Raw genomic sequence first — 18,392 nt, forward strand, 5'->3', positions numbered from 1 at the left:
TAATAGTCGCTGAGCTCTAAGCAGCCACCTATGAGGAAAGACTCAATGATCCATTTTCCTTTTGCAGGGCTCACAGAATAATCAATCAGTCCTTTGAGTGCATACTGTGTGCAGAGCACTTTTTTAAGCGCTTGCAAAAGTACAGTTTAACAATATTACAATGTCGGTAGACATGTTCCCTTCCTACAACGTGCTTACAGTCTCGAGAATGCTCTGGTGACTTGACCTAAAGCAATTCCTGGTTAATTGATATAACGTAGCCCTGTGAGTGCATCACGTAATCATTTAGCTTCCGCTAAGTGAAGGAAATTCTTTCCACTTGAGAGGGCTCTGCTCTAGCAGTATCATTATATCTAAATAAAGCAATTTTATCCTTTCTTACATTATTTTTTTGAGATTTTCCTTATCTGGTAAATTCATTTGGAGAGTTGTTTTTTAGCTATCTTTTGCAGCGTGGCCTAGTGGATAAAGCACATTTTTGGGATTCAGAGGACCTGGGTTCTAATCCCAGCTCGGCCACGTGCCTGCTGTGTGACCTCGGGCAAGTCACTTACCTCCTCCGCGCCTCAGTTTCCTCAACGGCAAAATGGGGATTCCATACTTGTTCTCCCTCCAACTTGACTGTGAGCCCCGTGTGGAATAAGGGGACTATATCTGGCCTGATTAACTTGCATCTACCCCAGCACTTAGAACAGTCAAGACCCATAGTAAGCACTTATACAAATGGTATTTCCAAAAACAAAGCTTAATTCTCTTGCTTAACTTCTCCTTTTACCCCATTCCACAGAGATCACTCTTGGAAAGGGGAGAGGAGGATGTACTTTCATTGCAAAAGACTTCCAGTGGCCCAGAAACAGTACTAGGATGAAAAATTAACTTGGAATTCTTCCCTACACATTCATGATTGTTCTTTCATGAATGATATGATTTCAGCTCAGGGTAAATGAATATTTCTCCAGTGAGTAGCACACTCTGAACAAAGGAAATTGAGATTAAATGTGGAATGACTTGAACCAAAATGGTTACAGGAATTATTCTGATTTTGTTCAAGGACCATTAAATGTTTAAAAATGGTTCACAGCTTAAATTTCATTCTCCCCTACTTATTTTATCTGGAATATAGAAAAATAACTTGAACAACTGGAAATTTTGCTGGGGATCAAGAAGGGAAAATAATGATTGCAAATGGTATGCAAATCTTTTGCAATTTGGGGAATTTAATCCCTTATAAATATGCAATGCAAAAATCTTGGTTTAAGACAAATCTTTTAAAAGATACTGTAAAGGTTGAATTTTTTGAGAGTGGTTGTCAGTGATATGCTTTTAATTTTGGTGGTGATTAACATAAAGAGGCCTACACATTAGAGCAGTGTCTTTGAAAAATAGCTACTTGGATCACTTTGACCTTTTCTCAATGGAACCTCAAAGGTGGATCCCCAGAAAACAAAGATTCACAAATATGTGAACTTGGGGAAGTCCCTTGAGAAAAATTTGAAAATTCACAGGAATAAGACTAAAGAATGTGGACCACATCATTTGATGGCAGTGAGAGAGATTTATGATCATGATGGGATGGGATCCAATTATTCTCATTCCTTAATAACAGGAAAATAAACAGCCTTAAAATGTAAAAGGCTAAAGATGAGAAGAAATGTTAAACTGGAATTGTGGGAACAGTTGGTTGACAGTAGCCATAAGAGAGTGGATGGAAGGATGGTGGCCAGATATTTGCATGGTTGTGTTAGGTCCAGAGCCCTGGAGAAAAGGGCAAAGAAGAAAGATGTTTGAATTGTCCACCGCTGGTGGATTAGTTAGGCAGCGAGGTGGCCAAAAAGATGGATAGCAAGAGAGGAGGGTAAGCAAAGTCTTTGCTCACCCATAGTTCCGAAAAATCATGACCTTACCTTTTGTTGGCTCATTTTCCCTGGCTAACTTCTGGACTGCTTCCTTGGTCTCCGTAGTCAATCTTCTTCCCTATTGCGCTGCACAACGCAGTACTTCAATCAGTCATCATCGGTGGTATTTACTGAGCACAGATGTGCAGAGCACTGTACTGAGCGCTTGGAATGTACAGTAGGTATTCCCCATTTTACAGAGGAGAGGACTGAGACACGAAGAAAAGCAACCTGCCTAGCGTCTCCCACGGCAGGCGTGTGGTGGAGCCAGGATTAGACCCCGGGTTTCCTAAAACTCCCAGGCCTGTGCTCTCTCCAGTATACCTCTGTAGACTATAATCTCATTGTGGGCAGGGAATGTGTCTGTATATTGTCCTCTCCCAAGTGCTTAGTATGGTGCTTCGCACACTGTAAGTGCTTCTCTGCAGAGAAGCAGCGTGGCTTAGTGGCAAGAGCACGGGCTCGGGAGGCGGAGGATGTGGGTTCTAATCCCGCCTCTGCCACTTGTCTGCTTTGTGACCTTGGACAAGTCACTTAACTTCTCTGTGCCTCAGTTCCCTCATCTGTAAAATGGGGAGTAAGACTGTGAACCCCACGTGGGACAACCCGATTACCTTGTATCTACTTCTTAGAACAGTGCTTGGCGCATAGTAAGCGCTTAACAAATACCCTAATTACTCTTATTAGCATTATTATTAATGAATATGATTGACCACGCCGGTACTCTAATTGGGCATCGTATTCCAGGTACCATTCACTTAGACACTAGAGCACTGCTTTGGAGAAAAGGGGGAAAGCCCTTGTATCACCCCTTGAATATCGGGTGGCTCTCCAAGCCGCCATGTGTTAGGAATTACACGTGGGAACATCTGGAGCTTGATGCCGTAAAGGGTAATGTCTTTGAGCAGAAGAGCAGTGTAAACGGTTACCTCAAGTGCACATGCTTTTGGGGTCAGCGGTTCTTTGATGCGCTGGGCTTGGCTCTCACTTTCTTAATGCTGGTTTGGGGAACACTGTGGAGCATAATAAAATGCTTGGATTGTAACATCTTCCTTCGTTTTGATTAGGGAGATTTGTGGTTCTGGAGGCTCCGAAATCTTCTCCTTGTCTCTCCAGCACATCCATGCCTTATTTTCTACAAGTGATGAAGCCCAGCAAATGTCACTGACGCATTAGACCTCTGCAATCTTCTTGATTTATGTTCTATTTGCTCAGATGTACACTTCAAATTACAGCAATGTGGGTTTCCATGTGGACGTTATGTTTCCGTAGTCATAGAATCCACATCTGCGACTCAGGAAGGAATATGGAGGGCTCTCCTCTAGTTGAGACTTTTATTGGGTGTCATACTGAAGCCATATAGGAGAAGGTGGAATGTTGAAACTCTGCATTTCTGAGACGGGGAGGGAAATATTTCCAGCGATAAAAGCAGGAATAGCTGAATATCGGGAGAGATGGAGATGGGAGTGAAAGTGTGTCCTGTGAATATGGGGAAAAAATGTCGTCAATCAATGAGATTTATCGAGCACTTACTGTGTGCAGAGCACCATACTAAGCTCGTGGGAGAGTACAGTGCAGCAGAGGGGCCCGGCCCACTCTGAGAAACTCTGTACCAGAGCCCCAAAGCCACAAACCCCTGTCTTAATGAGAGTAGAAGATGGGACTGGAGATTGGGAGTCTGGAAGAGAATTTAGAGGCAAGCATGAAGGTTTGGCCACTCAAAGGAATGTCATTTCTAATCTCTCTTCACTTATTCAAAGAGCATTTTTCCCAGAAGGAACTGAATGGAGAGCGCCAGTCCTTTCAACTCACATCAGTTGACCCCACTGTCACTCCCAAAGTATTCCACCCTGTGAAATATCGGCATTTTCCACTGTTGTATTCCACTCTCGATTGGCAGAGTATGAGGGATGACATTTATTGTTCATGCTCAAGGGGTTCCATTTTTTAGTGCCTGAGTATTTCCCAATTTGAAATATCTCTGGAACCTTTAAAGATGATTAACATCAGAAGAGGCAGCAAAATAAAATAGGCCTCTACGTGGCTCTTATTCTACTGCACTTATTGTCACTCTAAAATGAAAGCCCCCTTATTTCAAGTACACGTCTTTGCTATACTTTCGAGTGTCATGGTTTTCGGTGCAAACACAGCATTACAGTCTATAGACTGTAAGCTCGTTATGGACAGGGAACTTGTCCCCTAGTCCAGTTGTATCCTACTCTCCTACTTTTATCTTTCGGCAAACTTCCAGGTGAGTCAGGAACTGGTTCTGAGCAATCACAGTGTGCTGTGCATTAAATACAGTGATCTAGTGGAATGACAAAAGGAGGGAAAGACATGAACTTTGAAGTCTCTCTGACTCGGACTTCCAAAATGCTAACTGGAAGAGAAATATTCGAGACTGGCTTTGCTCTTAAGGTGCCACCTCACGCTAAAAATAGACAAGACTTGCTATCTTTTGGAGATAGGGTTCATGTGGTGGAGGCTTCCTGGAGAGAGGCTTCATTGAAAAGCAACGTGGTCTAGGGGATAGAGCCTGGGCCTGGGTGGCAGAAGGACTTGGGTTCTAATCCTGCCTCCGCCACTTGTCTGCTGTGGGACCTTGGACAAGTCACTTAACTTCTCCGGGCCTCAGTTTCCTCACATCTGTAAAATGGGGATTGACTGGGAGCCCCACGTGGGACAGGGACTGTATCCAACCTGATTAGCTTGTATCTACCCCACTGCTTAGTACAGTGCCTGACACATAGTAAGTGCTTAGCAGATACCGTTGAAAAAAAAGAGTGGAGTTTTAATTAGAGTTCTAAAGAAGGAAGGGCAGAAGGGAATTTTAGACAGGAGGTATGGGAAGGCCAAGAACTCAAACTGTCGACCAACTCTGTTCTGCTTTCGCAAGCGCTTACTACAGTGCACTGTACACATTAAGCACCCAATAAATACGATTCCTTGAGGGATTGATTCATCTCCATTTCCCTGTCTGGAACAGGGACCGAAGTTAGCCCTACAGTAAGGAACGGAGGAAGACATTTGGAAGATATTAAAATCCATGGTCAAGAGTTAGAATTTGATTCGGTTAGCAAATTGGGAGTCTCTGAGAGGGGGGATGATGACGTTATCGGAACTGTGCTTCAGGAAGAATTCTTTTTATGGCTTTTGGAGTGGCCTGGATTGGGGGAGAGGTTAGAGGCAGGTTTTCCATTTTCCTGGAAGATATGAAGCAGGGGAGCTGAGGTCAGGAAAGTAAGGCATTGTCTGGGTCAGAGTCTCACCTCTATTCTCACCAGCAGGGGATATGAGAATTCTGCCCTCTGAAAGATCATTTTTGAAGAGACTAGAATCTGGCTCAGTGATCTCCCACTCTATGAAATTTCACCATTTTAGACCTGAATCTCCAAACAGATGAGGATTTACCTTTTTATTTATAATATATTTTTTAAGCACTTACTATGTGCCAAGCAGTGTGTTAAACTCTGGAATAGCTACAAGGTAATCATTTCTATTTTTTTTTAAATTGTATCCTCAATTTCAATACTGACTTAGACCTCTGGGTTTACCAGTGCTAAAATGTTATTAGTAGAACTGTTCACTAATACTATTTGGCAAAAGAAGAGCCTTTTCTTGGGAATTTGACAGCCAATTATTCAGCACCTGTGGGTTATGGATTTACTCTAAGCAAGCCCAGTTGGAAATTTTGAGGTCTTGCCCATCTCAGTGGTTAATTGAAACAGTATTATTTTGAATTCATGTCATCTCTTTAACTGGAAGATCTCAAAGCTTTCATAGATATAACCTTTCTTAAGAAAATCACATTTCCTCCCAGAAACCTTCTCTGACTAAAGCCCTTATTTCACCATATTTGCCCTCTCTTCTGCAGCTCCTATGCTTGGATTTGCCTCCCTTTTGCACTTGATATTCACCCCTTCCATAGCCCCACAGCACTTATGCACAAATCCCTATATTCTTCCATTTCCTCCATCCCTAATTCATTTCATTATCTGACGTGCTCTGTAGACTGTAAGCTCCTTGTGGATAGGGATCATATCTCCCAACTCTTTTGTACTGTACTCTCCCAAGCGCTGAATAGGGACCTTGCATAAAGGAAGCACTCGGTAAACATCAAGGATTGATTGATAGGGGCGACTTAGATACATTCCCTTCCCCTGGCCTGGGAAGGTCGGAGGCTGACCAGATCTCTCACTGAAGGCTTTTGTTACTCTATGGAGTCTATGGTTCTTTGAAGGATTTTTGAGATGATAAAAGAAGTGTGATTTCTCCCTGAGGGAAAAAACCCAGCTCATTTTCCTTTGCAGGAATCCATCCCACGTATATTTGTCCCTTAGATTTGAAGGAGAAGCCACTGGTGGTCAAATGGAATTTGCTCAAGGGTGAATCCATACTGTCCAACAAGAAAGGGCAACATTTCCAGTTCTTGGAAAACATTGATCCGCCTTTAGCTGAGAGGATGTAAAATAGAGAGAGATGGTATGTGTGCACAGAGAGCATTGTCCATTCCTGAAAAAGGATCGTCAGTGTTATGATCGTAAAGCCTCTGTCTGCAAGTATGAAACTCAAGACAGAAAAACCATTTCTTGAAGACACTGACTTTGCCACAGCCGGAAAAAATTAACTGGGTCATAGCAATCTCTCCTCGGGGAGATAGAGGCATTGGTGGAATGAATTTCTGACATGTGTGAGTCAAAATGTTTCCTTTTTAACTTAACATCCCCAATTTTCTGGCTCTCTGGGGATATTCTCTTGATTTACTCATAAACGTCCAAGGTTACACTTTGAAGGGTTTTTATGATTAGAAGAATGTTTTAGGAACAGATTGATAGTCTAAGGAGGAAAAAAAACCCCTCAACATGGGCTTATGTTTGAAGGTGCTCTTTTCTATAGGGTTCAAACTGTCCACCCCCACGTCACGAAGATTCCATTTACGAGTGTTTCATTGGTATAATTCAATTATGCCTTCTCCCACTTCCTCACTTGTTGCCAGGCCAAAGCTTTGATTGCAATTCTTGCAGAATTAGAATGTTTTTACCAGTACCTGGCCCACTCTATTTAAATATAAAACTGAAGTTAAATTCATGCTTACATGAAGATCCTTTTTTCGGGTGTGAACGGGTTCTTAGAATTTCCTTGATGGTGACTGAAAAGAGTTTAATTGATTTGTCACGTGTGACCATAACGTTGGGTTAAAAATAAATAATTACTTTTTACTTGTCCTTGCTGTAGGAAAGTGGCTGCTTGCAAGCGTGCATGAACACAGAACATGAACAGCGAAGTCCTTATCGTTAATTTTGATTCACAAAAACTGAGTAATTCAGTTATTCAAGTACCATTTAAAATTGATGGGTGTTTTATCAGCATCTAATGAGTGCCCACTGTCTGAAGAAAATATAGTGAATGCTGGGGGAATATTCAAAAGATGTGCTTCCTATCCTCCAATAACTTACAGTAGTTCATTACTGAGGTGAAGTGTTGTCAAAGCTGAACAAGGTCAAGAAAATGTCATTGACCCACTGCTAAAATCTCATCGGATGATTGTCACTACTCTGTCCTTCCTCTTTTGTCTACATAATTCTTTTCTTCTTTTTTAAAGGGTGGTGGTGACTGTCCAGAAATGAGCATTGGAGCCATCAAAATTGCTCTGGAAATTTCCCTTCCTGGATCTTTCATCTATGTGTTTACTGATGCGCGATCTAAAGATTACCACCTCGCCCATGCAGTGCTGCAGCTCATTCAGCAGAAGCAGTCACAAGTAGGTAGAGAATTCATCTCAAACACTCCCCTCACTTTGTGGGGAGCACTAAGTTGGCAGAGCCTAGAAGGGGAAAATGAGTGATTCCTTTGAAGGAGGCCACAACCCTCAGCATCTACCCTCAGAGCAGTGGATTGGCATTTTTGTGTTGTTCCTGCTGTTAGTAAGCACTTACTATGGGCCAGGCTCTGTCCTAAGCCCCGCGGGAGTTACAAGCTAATCAGGTTGGACCCAGTCCATGTCTCACATGGGGCTCAGAGTCTTAATCTCCGTTTTACAGATGAGGTAACAGAGCCACAGAGATGTTGTGACTTGTCCAAGATCACACAGCAGAGAAGTGGCTTAGCCGAGATTAGAACCCAGGTTCTTCCCACTGGGTATTCTCGATGTCTTTTGAAGTTCCTTCTCAGGGATATTCCCAGCTACACAGTGAAATCCCCAAGAAGAAACTTCAAGTTTAGGCAAAAAAACCCAATTCATGGTTGAAAGCAATTTTCAACACAGGAGAAAGAAACAATGACAGCTACAGGCCTTCCTGCACCGCCCTTTCATTTACCTCTTCTTTCACCACCTAATCATAGTAAGAAAGGTGGCATTTGTTTAGTGCTTACTATGTGCCAAGCACTGTTCTAAGCGCTGGGGTAGATACAAGGTAATCAGGCCATCCCACGTGGGGCTCACAGTCCTAATCCCCATTTTCCCGATGAGGTAACTGAGGCACAGAGAAGTTAAATGGTTTGCCCGAGGTCACACAGCACACAAGTGGCAGAGCTGGGATTAGAACCCACGTCCTCTGACTCCCAGGCCCGGGCTCTTTCTCCCAGTGTAATGGAGCACAGGTCCCTGCTCCTCACCTCGTGATTTGTTATGATCCATTTTGAAGAACCTTTAACACTTACCAATGTATCAGGATGTGTGCTGAATGCATTGTATGTAGATGAATGTAAATTCTATTCATAGAGATATGAATATTAATGGCGCCATTTTTGATAGAATGTATGTACTCCATCAGTACTCAGTATATAAAGGATCCATGCCACTTCATATATAAGTGAAAATGATTATGGACAGCATTATCATCATCAAGAAGCATTTCATCGTCTTTTTTCAAAATGGGGAATATCTGAACGTTTATTTCCTGTCATCCTTTTTAATCCCAGGTTGTATTTGTACTTACGGGAGACTGTGATGACAGGGGCCATATTGGTTACAAAGTGTATGAAGAAATTGCCTCTACAAGTTCTGGTCAAGTTTTTCACCTGGACAAAAAGCAAGTGAACGAAGTAAGGTCCATTTGAATGACATTAGAGTGAAAAGCCCTCATTTCTAACCAACTGTTTTGGGTTTTACTTAATTACTATGTAATGGGTAGTGATTGTGTTGCTAACTTCTGATTTCTGCAGTTTTCTGAATTGTGAAAAATTCCTTGTCCCAATCACTAAAATATTTCAGAATGAATTTTGCCAGAATGTGTGGAAGTAGAATTATCTGCTTAATAACCCTCTACTAGAGTTAACACTGGGATATTAAACTGAAGTGTTCAGATTTCTTATTAAATTAGGAATCTTTTTGATCCAGTTGGTGAGCTTTATGCTTCTGATGTTCTGCTATCAATAAAAGAGTGACTGTTTTCGAGCAAGTTTCGTCAAGAATGAGAGACAAGGTAAAGGGAAAACAGCTGTAGGTGCTGCAAGCATTAAATATCACCCTATAATAAGCAGATATTTTGTGCACACAGTATGGCAGGGATTGTGGATACCTTTTTGTTTTTTTTAAGTCATACACCTACTCAGAGGTGAAATTTTTAAGCATTCCACAAAGAATACGATTCCTAGTTTTATTTCCTTTTCTAGTCTGATAGCTAGTTTCTCTTAGTGTCCGAGCTGATGGTAAGGGTAACAATGATGTGCAGCATGTGAATTTAGCACAACTTGAAAAATGTCCTAACTGAGCTGTCACTGGGGTCTTCACGGTTTGGATTTAAAAAAAAAAAAAAACAAACAAAAAAACCCAAACTCGCACCGGAATGACCGTTGACTTCATTGGCGTAATGGGGAGATTTCTCTGAAGTCTGTTATTCGAACTGCGTATGTTAAAACACAAGGTGTGAGATTTTTTTCTTTGCCCCGTGTTCCCAGTAGAATTAACAGCACTCCAGAGAGTATTTGAAAAACGTAACCCATATCACTGACCTTGAAATAAGTAGAAATGGGTGTTTCCTCTGACATCTGAAAATGTGTCAGAGGCGAGTAGAGCTCTGTAGGAAAGCTGTGAAAACGATGTGCAAATCTACCTTTCCCCTCATTTTGGCTCACCTAATTAGCTGTCGAGAATGAACCACAGAGCCCAAAGGAATTTGCAGTAAATAGGAATTTTTATTTTATTTAAATGTTTAGAAATTGACGTGTACCTCACCCCTCAGTGGACCGTCTCTCCACCTTTCATTGAGGCCCTAGGAATGATAAGCTCTCAGCCCCGGTGGTCATTAGCCATCTAGTATTTTTGCTACGGTATCTTCAGGGGACCTGGGCTTATTTAACAGGGTCTTGAAAATTAAATGAAACCAGCTGTGGTTGACACTGGCATTTGTTTAGGTAAAGTGAAAATGGGTTATTTATTATAAAGTCATAACATAATCATACATTACATTTGTATGTTGGGTTGTTTAAAATAGGTCCGTAACCTGAGGGCTTCCAGGCATATGTACCAAATAAAACTACGGCAGCGAAATGAAATCCGGGAGATAACATTCCTTTGCAAGCAAAAGCCAGAAGGCTACCAACTAGGGAATGTTCGGCATGCATCAGGTCCTTATAGAGCCTTGTATAGGACTATGAAGGAGGGGAAGTTTAAAAGATGAAAGTCTTTCAAAAAAACAACAAAAACCAGGCCTGCCTACTGTGAATTGTTTACAGGAGACCCTCAAATGACCGTGGGATTGACGGGGCCAGATACCTCCTAGTAGCAACCGAGTCTCAGATACATAGCATATTTTAAAAAAATTGATTACTATGGTATTTGTTAGTCTTGGAACAGTGCTTGGCACATAGTAAGCACTGAACAAATACCATCATCATTATTATCAGTAGTTAATTAATAATAGAGAAGCAGCATTGCCTAGTGGATAGAGCACAGGTGTGGGAATCAGAAGGATCTGTGTTCTAATTCCAGCTGTGCCATGTGTCTGCTGTGTGACCTTGGGCAGGTCTCTTAACTTGTCTGCGCCTCAGTTTCCTCATCTGTCAAATGGAGATTAAGACTATGAGTCCCATGTGGGACGTGGATTGTGTCCAGCCTGAAAAACGTGTACCTATCCTGGTGCTTAGTACAGTGTCCGGCACATAGTCAGTGCTTAACAAATACCATAACAAAACAAAGCATTTTTTGAGCATTTGCTGTGTGCAGAGCACTGAACTAAGCACTAGGGAGAGTACAGTGCTACAGACACATTCCCTGTCCACAACAAGCTTATAGTCTAGAGGAGGAGACTGCCATTAATGTAAATAAATTACAGATATGTACATATATGTTCCATGGAGCTGGAAGGGGGGAAGAGCCGAAGGAGCGAGTCAGGTGACGCAGAAGGGAGTGGGAGAAAAGGAAACGAGGGCTTAGTCTTGGAATACCTCTTGGAGATTTGCCTTCAATAAGGCTTTGAAGGTGGGGAGAGTAATTGTCTGTCAGAGGAAGGGCATTCCAGGCCAGAGGCAGGACACGGGCGAGTAGTCAGCGTCATGCTAGACGAGGTCGAGGTACAGTGAGTGGGTTGGCATTAGAGGAGCAGAGTGTGCCGACTGGGTTGTAGTAGGAGAGTAGCGAGGTGAGGTAAGAGAGGGCAAGGTGATCGAGTGCTTTAAAGACAATGGTAAGGGGTTTCTCTTGGATTCAGAGGTAGATGGGCAACCACTGGATGTTCTTGAGGAGTGGGGAAACATGGATTGAACGTTTTTGAAGAAAAATGATCCAGGCAGAAGAGTGAAAAATGGACTGGAGTGAGGAGAGACCGGAGGCGGGGAGATCAGCAAGGAGACTGGTGTAGTAATCAAGGAGGGCTGGCATAAGTGCTTGGATTAAGGTGGAAGCAGTTCGGGGGAGGAAGAGGCGGATTTTAGCGATGTTGTGAAGGTTGACCCGAAGGGATTTAGTGATGGATTGAATATGTGGGTTGAATGAGAGAGAGGAGTCAAGGTTACGGGCTTGTGAGACAGGAAGGGTAGTGGTGCCATCTACAGCGATGGAAAAGTCAGGCACCAGAAATTGGCTGTTAGAAACAGTGCCTCAAAGCAGAGAGTGTACAGAACTTTGCACTAAATGCCATTTCTTAATCTTTCTAGTCTTCAAAGGCACCCCTAGTATTGCAGTTGCCCCATCTGGAAGGATAAATGATTTGGATTATTATACAGAAGCACAGTCTGTACGGGAGAGCAAAAGTCACAACCTTCATGCTAAACAAAGATAGTAAAGGGGACTACAGTGTGGGAGGAAACTTTTGGCCAGTAACTCTGCCAGAAATATTTATGCATGCAGAGGAGAATGGAGCCATTTGTATCTCTAAAGAGCAGAAGCTATTTAATTTTAAGGCCTTATCTGAAAGACCCTTCTTGGTAAGACAATTGGCTTTTCAATCTGACTTTAGTGAAAGATGGAGGACTAGGAGATTGGTTTATGAAGGAATCTAGTAACTCAGAGACCCAAGTCTGAGTGGAAATATTCTACGTTCACAACACATTAGCTTCAAACTTTCAAAGGAAAGGTTTTGAAACCTGGGCCCCGAGCACACGTGGAGAAGCATTTCACCCAGGATATTGGTACCATCTTAATAGTCCCATTTGAAACTTTGCCCCTTCCCCCTTCAAATAAGTAATCAAATGGTTAATAGTTAAAGGAAGAGAAATTGTATCTGAGAAATTTTCTTATGGCCTAGGATAAATAAATGGAAACAGAGTCCACGCTCCATATATTTTCCAGGTTTCTTTATGCATTCCTTGAATGACCCGACTTGCAAAGGGGTTATAAAAGCAAAATCTTTGGAGATGGCGTGAGTTACCTCAGCTCTCCCTATAGCATCTGGAACCAAGGTTTGGCTGCAGTACAAAAGCTGCAAATGTATTTTTTTTTTCGTTGAGGGTCTCAAAGGGAAAATGAACTTCAAAGTCATATTACCATTCAATTGTAAACTTCTTGAGTGAGAGAGAGAGAAGAGGGGGTTTCAGAAATCGTTGATTATAGTTTGGAAAGCTAATAAACAAATAAGAGAACTGGGACAGTTTGGCTTTTTAACCGGCTTTGTCAGATGTGAAGTACAAAAAAAGAAATGCCAATGAACTATTATTTCAAATGCCAATGAACTATTATTTCACCCTGGAAGTTTTTGTCTTGTAGATGTAGAGGGAGACCATAGTTAATGAGCTCAGTTAATTTGCAAATGAGCAGTACAAATAGTTATTTTTAAAATGAACTGGGGACTCAGCTATCCTTTTGAAAATATTCAGTAAACTCTGTATGTAGGGTGGCCGAAAGTCTGGTCCAGACCGTCCAGTTTGAGTTTACTGAGACCTGATAGAGTACTGGATGCTTTTATGCCTTTTTGTTTGTTTTAATTTTGGTGCTGAACCTCCCTACACTGTGGCTCTTACCACTGAGTTCCCTAACTCAGAACTTGGAGCTGATTTCACAAGGACGGGGAAAGGGAAAGAAAAAGCTCCAGGGCAAACCGAAAGGGTTAGAGTACTGTAAAAATGCTTTGAGCTACAGACCCAGTGGAATGAACCTCCAAAAAAATATGGTCATGTGAAGTCATCATGTCAAACTGTATGTCGGTGCAACATATGTGATGCTTTGGACATCTTAGGGTCGGTTGGGAGTGGGAGTGTTGTCACTGGCCACCGTGTGTGTATGTATTTTATCAGGTTGCCGTACCCATTCTGTGTTGTTTCTGGGAGGAATACCTCGATTTTTCCTCTAACTGGGTTATTACAGTAATTCAGTTCATTGAAGTCTCTGACTGTTGGCCAGGGTTCCGTAAAGGTTTGGGAGAATTGCGCTACCTGCCTCTGCTGGCAAGGCAGCAGATGAGATGCATGTAAGACCGAATCGTGGCTGGCACTTAACACTAAGTCAAGGTAAAATGAGTCATTGAAAAAATAAAGATCCATGGGTGAGTGTGTCGGCTTTTAGTGAACTCTGAGCTTCCAATGTTTGTCGGACGCCGTCCAGGATGCTGAGAGTTGTTGGCGATGTCCAAAAATGGACTGAGAATTGGAAGTTCGCGTATTTCCCACTTCCAGCGTTGCCACAAAATTACTCCGTGGACTTTATCTGCTTGTGCCCCAGTTTCTTTCTCTGCAAAGAGGACTCATCCTTTTTATTTGAGATGGGATAATAAGTTTAGATGTTTAAATGTTTTCTAGAAGATATGGGGGTGGGAGCTCGGGCAGCGATGGGGCAGCTTGTGCACTGGATGTAATTTTTAAAGCCCAATAAATGAGCACCCTAAGTTTGTGGTAAACTACATATCCTCCTAGTCTGGGCTCCCAGGATCCTCTCAGTGCTGACTAGATGACTAGTGGATTTCCTATTTCTGTTTCCACTCTTACTTGGCTGCTGGGTCCAAAAGACTTCTCCAGATTAGAGACTGTAAGAAAAAGGGGACGCCGGTGAACACTACGAATTGAACCTAATGGTAATCCAGGCCTTCTAAAATCATCCGGGCCCTCCCTGGGCATGTGCTGTGATACTGTACAACAAACAGTTGATTTTAATGCCGGGGGTGGAGTGAGGGAGAGAGCTGATGGAACTGCCATAAAGCAACGATCAGGAATTTCTGTTTCCTCAAGGGATACTGCTTACTCTATTTCCTCTCTCTCTTGTGAGACATGATCTCTAGCCTGCAAGACATTGTAGGCAGGAAACGTCTCTACCAACTCTGTTATATTGTGCTCTCCCAAGCGCCCAGTACAGTGCTCTGCACACAGTAAGCACTCAGTAAATACCACTGATGGATTGATGGTGTGATGTTTCACTCTGTCATTCCTGTCCCGTCTAAGCCTAGGCCCAGTAAGTGTGTTCTCAAAGTTGAAAATAAAAAGTTGGCTCCTAAGGTTAGCATCAGTGGGAAATGTTCAAATAATTCCACAAAGTTTGTGTCCTAATACCTAGATTGCTGTTTCGCTTTTCCGTACCGCACCTGTGAGCAATAATTTTTCCCGAGATTATATGTGACTTTAAACCACAGCCGCTGCTTTGGTTCTTCAACTACACATAGAGATACAGAGTTATATTTGGGGAGTGGTCCCATTGCTTGAAAGCTGTGGATTACAACTCTAACAATCTAAAACTGCTCAATCTTTCTGTTGGTCCTAAATGCATATATTTAATTTGTTTAAAGTATTAGATACAATCTCTCAATAATCCTAAATTATCATGTTACTACCATTATGAATGCTAGGTGGAGCACAGCAGTTGTTTTTCCTGCTAATTTCTTTCTTTCTCATATTATAGCCAAGATGGTTTGGTTTCTTGCGGGGTTTTGGAACTTCACTTTCTAATTGCTGTAATAAGAGAAAAGCTGACTTGAGGAAGTCTGGCTCCAGAAATTTCCACAGGTTGCACTGATTTCTTCTTTACCCTCTTAACCCCTCCAACCCACCAAGGCTGCTGCTTGACATACCCACAGCTCTTGCAGAAGGGTTTTCTGAGTCAGAACCAATAGAGTTTGCCCCTAATGATCCTACTGAGACTGTAGTAGTCACTCCTGCTCTGCCTCTCCTTAAGACATCTTCTGTATAGGCGAGAGAGAAGCATATTCAGATGGTGTATTGGAGGCAACTCAGGGAATGGGTTTTGTTTTTTGTTTTTTTTTTTTAAGCAGATATAAACCAACTTCTGGCTTGAGATCAGAAGGGGGAGGCTGTCCTTCTTAGCTCCCAGGGGTGCTTTGTTATGCCTTTGAGGTATTACAGCAACCATCCTCTGCTTCCTCCCTTATTTAAGACCGTGACCAATCCCGTTACTGGCTCAAAACCAATTGCCCATCCAGACCACTATTCACTCAGTCAGTCAGTCGTATTTGCTGAGCCACCTGCTGTGTTCACCTTAGGCAAATTCAGTAGAGTGAAATGTGGGAAATAGACATGGTAAATATATTACACTAGAGTGTCTATGATGCGTTCAAGTGCAACAGAATTTTTCAATCTTTCTGACCATTTTTCAACAAGTTCTCCAACTTTCTGGACTTGTCACTGATCAACAGGCTTGCTGCTTGGTGTTGCGGTTTTCTTTTTCCAGCCCGTTGCTTTCTTTTCCTTCCATTTGCCCCCTCCGACACCTCACATTCCTCCCTTCTACCGTATCTCCCTTTGCTGCCCAGCTGCCAGTGATTTTGTTTCCGTAGCTAATGAAGTGTTACAGTAATTGAACCGGGACCCGGGTAGGACTGGCAACTGTTCTCTGTCCACGTGAAGGACTTAATTACCATTGACTCTACGGGGGAAACTGAGAATGTTGGATAAGCAGGGAAAGAGCTGGTGCTTCCGAAGTAGTTGGGAGAATAAAGAGCTGAGAGTGGGTCACAGTGGGCAGAGCGTAATGCTGAACTTGAACAGTGAATCTGAAGGGAATCTCTTTGAATGAAAATACGTGAGCGCTGAACCCTCTCCGTGTATCTTTCTGGATGAGAATCCAAGCTGGAGATGAGAATCACAGGAAATAAGAGTAGGAGAGGGAACCGTGGAAAGGCTATGTGCGGAGAACAAAGGCAGCGAGGAAAGGAGCAGGAGAAGATGAAGGCAAGTGGGCCCAGTGCTGAATCGGCCCCTTTGAGAGGTTACAACACGCACCATCTGACAAGTGGATTTTCTGGGCAGCCTGACAGCGTATCCTTGAGGCTCTTGAAATCCCACCAGTTCCCTCGGGTAACGTTTGGCTCACAAATGGCATCTGGGCACTTTGCAGAATTTCACCATGCTATCCAGACCCGCAGAGACGGGGCTGCTTTGCAATCAGTCGTGGTCCCCTGGATTGGGGGGAATTTTCAGCTAGTCCCTCATTCATTCATTCCCATCCATCCACACCTTTGGCTTTCATTTCTTTTGGCTCGGGTACATGTGAGCCACTCTCCTATCTCGGGATCCAGGATTTGTCATAAAATCAAAGCAAACTGTAGGTGGAAAATTAAGGGAAAGAATTGTTCGGGAGACTCCTCTAGACTGTAAGCTCGTTGTTGGTAGGGGACATGTCAACAATTCTGTTATATTGTACTCTCTGAATGCTTAGTACAGTGCTCTTGAACACAGTAAGCTCTCAATATTATTGATTGATTACAGTAATATAAAAGCGTTGCATGATGCAATCAGTGGTATTTATTGGGTGCTTACTGGGTGCAGAGCACTGTACTAAGCTCTTGGGAGAATACGATACAATAGAGTTGGTAGACATGATCCCTGCTCAGAAGGAATTTACAGTTTAGAGGGAGAGTCAGACATTAAAAAAAATCAAGTGGGTGATTGATTCTCTAACTTCTGATTGACAGTCCCTTTCTGGTTCCTTATTAACGTCCTATGTGCTTATGATCTGTATTCACTGGTCTTCTCTCTGCCGTCCACAATCCATTCCGATCCACTTATTTTAATTTTCACATCTCATCGGCCATGACAATTTGACCATGAATGTACAGCTGCTAACAGATGTTAATTTGGGGAATTTTTAAAGTCAGAAGCACTTTATAGTCTCTGGAGAAGGACTTTAAATGAAGACATACTGCCATTTTCTACCTTGGTACATATAATAATACACATTAGATTTGTGTCTAATTTAATCTTTGAAGAGATGCAGGATTCTTACAGGCGCATCCTGTCCCGACTTTTCTCTCCTTTTCTCACAGCCATTTGCTGTGACATTTGCTCTCGTAGCGGATTTTTCAAATTTATATCAATTTATTTTTCCTTATTGAGATTCATCTATCTTTTCTGGAGCATATGAGGTGTGGTGGTGGTCCGTTTCTGACCTTTGATGCGGTTGTGGCATTGCTTTATAGTAACGGCTCTTATTTTATATAGCCAACTGTTGGGTTCTTGCTCATCCATCGAATGATTTACATTTCTTTCATGCGCTTTACCAATTACCATTCAGAGAGGGGAAATTGTGCATATTGGGAAGAACAGTGGCTCCTACTCCATCCTAATCCTCCTCCTTGACCTCTCAGCTCCCTTCATCGCCACCCCTTTTCTCAGTCATTCATTCATTCAGTTGTATTTACTGAGTGCTTATTGTGTGTAGGGCACTGTATTAAGTGCTTGGAAAGTACAATACAACAATAAAGAGAGACAGTCCCCACCCACAAGGGGCTCACAGTCTAGAGCCACTAGAACCCATGACCTCGGATTCCCAAACACGTGCTCTTTCCATTGAGCCACACTGCTTCTCAAATGCCAACCTACTCACTGTACCTCCATCTCCTCTATCTCCTTGCTGACCTTTCGACCACATTCTGTCCTTGGCCTGGAACGCCCACCCTTTCATATCTGACAGACGGTTACACGCCTTACCTGCAAGGCTTTAGAGAAGGCACATCTCCTTCAAGAGGCCTACCATGACTAAGCCCTCATTTCCTCTTTTCCCATTCTCTTCTGTGTCACCTTGATGTACTCCCTTTATTCACCACCCTCAGCCCCACGGCACTTATATACGTATCTGTAATTTATTTATTCATATTAATGTCTGTGTCCCCCCCCCCCCCA

The 18,392-nt window shown here is 42.6% G+C and overlaps 1 protein-coding gene across 2 annotated transcripts in view; it reads left to right on the forward strand.

The window, feature by feature from the left end:
* HMCN1 (hemicentin 1) overlaps positions 1-18,392 on the forward strand; it is a 293,317-nt gene that overhangs the window by 60,348 nt on the left and 214,577 nt on the right. For both annotated transcript variants that reach the window (XM_029080708.1, XM_029080710.1), the window contains exons 3-4: positions 7,498-7,656; positions 8,817-8,939. In XM_029080708.1, the coding sequence (XP_028936541.1) occupies positions 7,498-7,656; positions 8,817-8,939 (282 nt within the window). The remainder of the gene's footprint in view (positions 1-7,497; positions 7,657-8,816; positions 8,940-18,392) is intronic.

This window comes from Ornithorhynchus anatinus, chromosome 16, assembly GCF_004115215.2.
Source record: "Ornithorhynchus anatinus isolate Pmale09 chromosome 16, mOrnAna1.pri.v4, whole genome shotgun sequence".
NCBI classification, from domain to species: Eukaryota; Metazoa; Chordata; class Mammalia; order Monotremata; family Ornithorhynchidae; genus Ornithorhynchus; species Ornithorhynchus anatinus.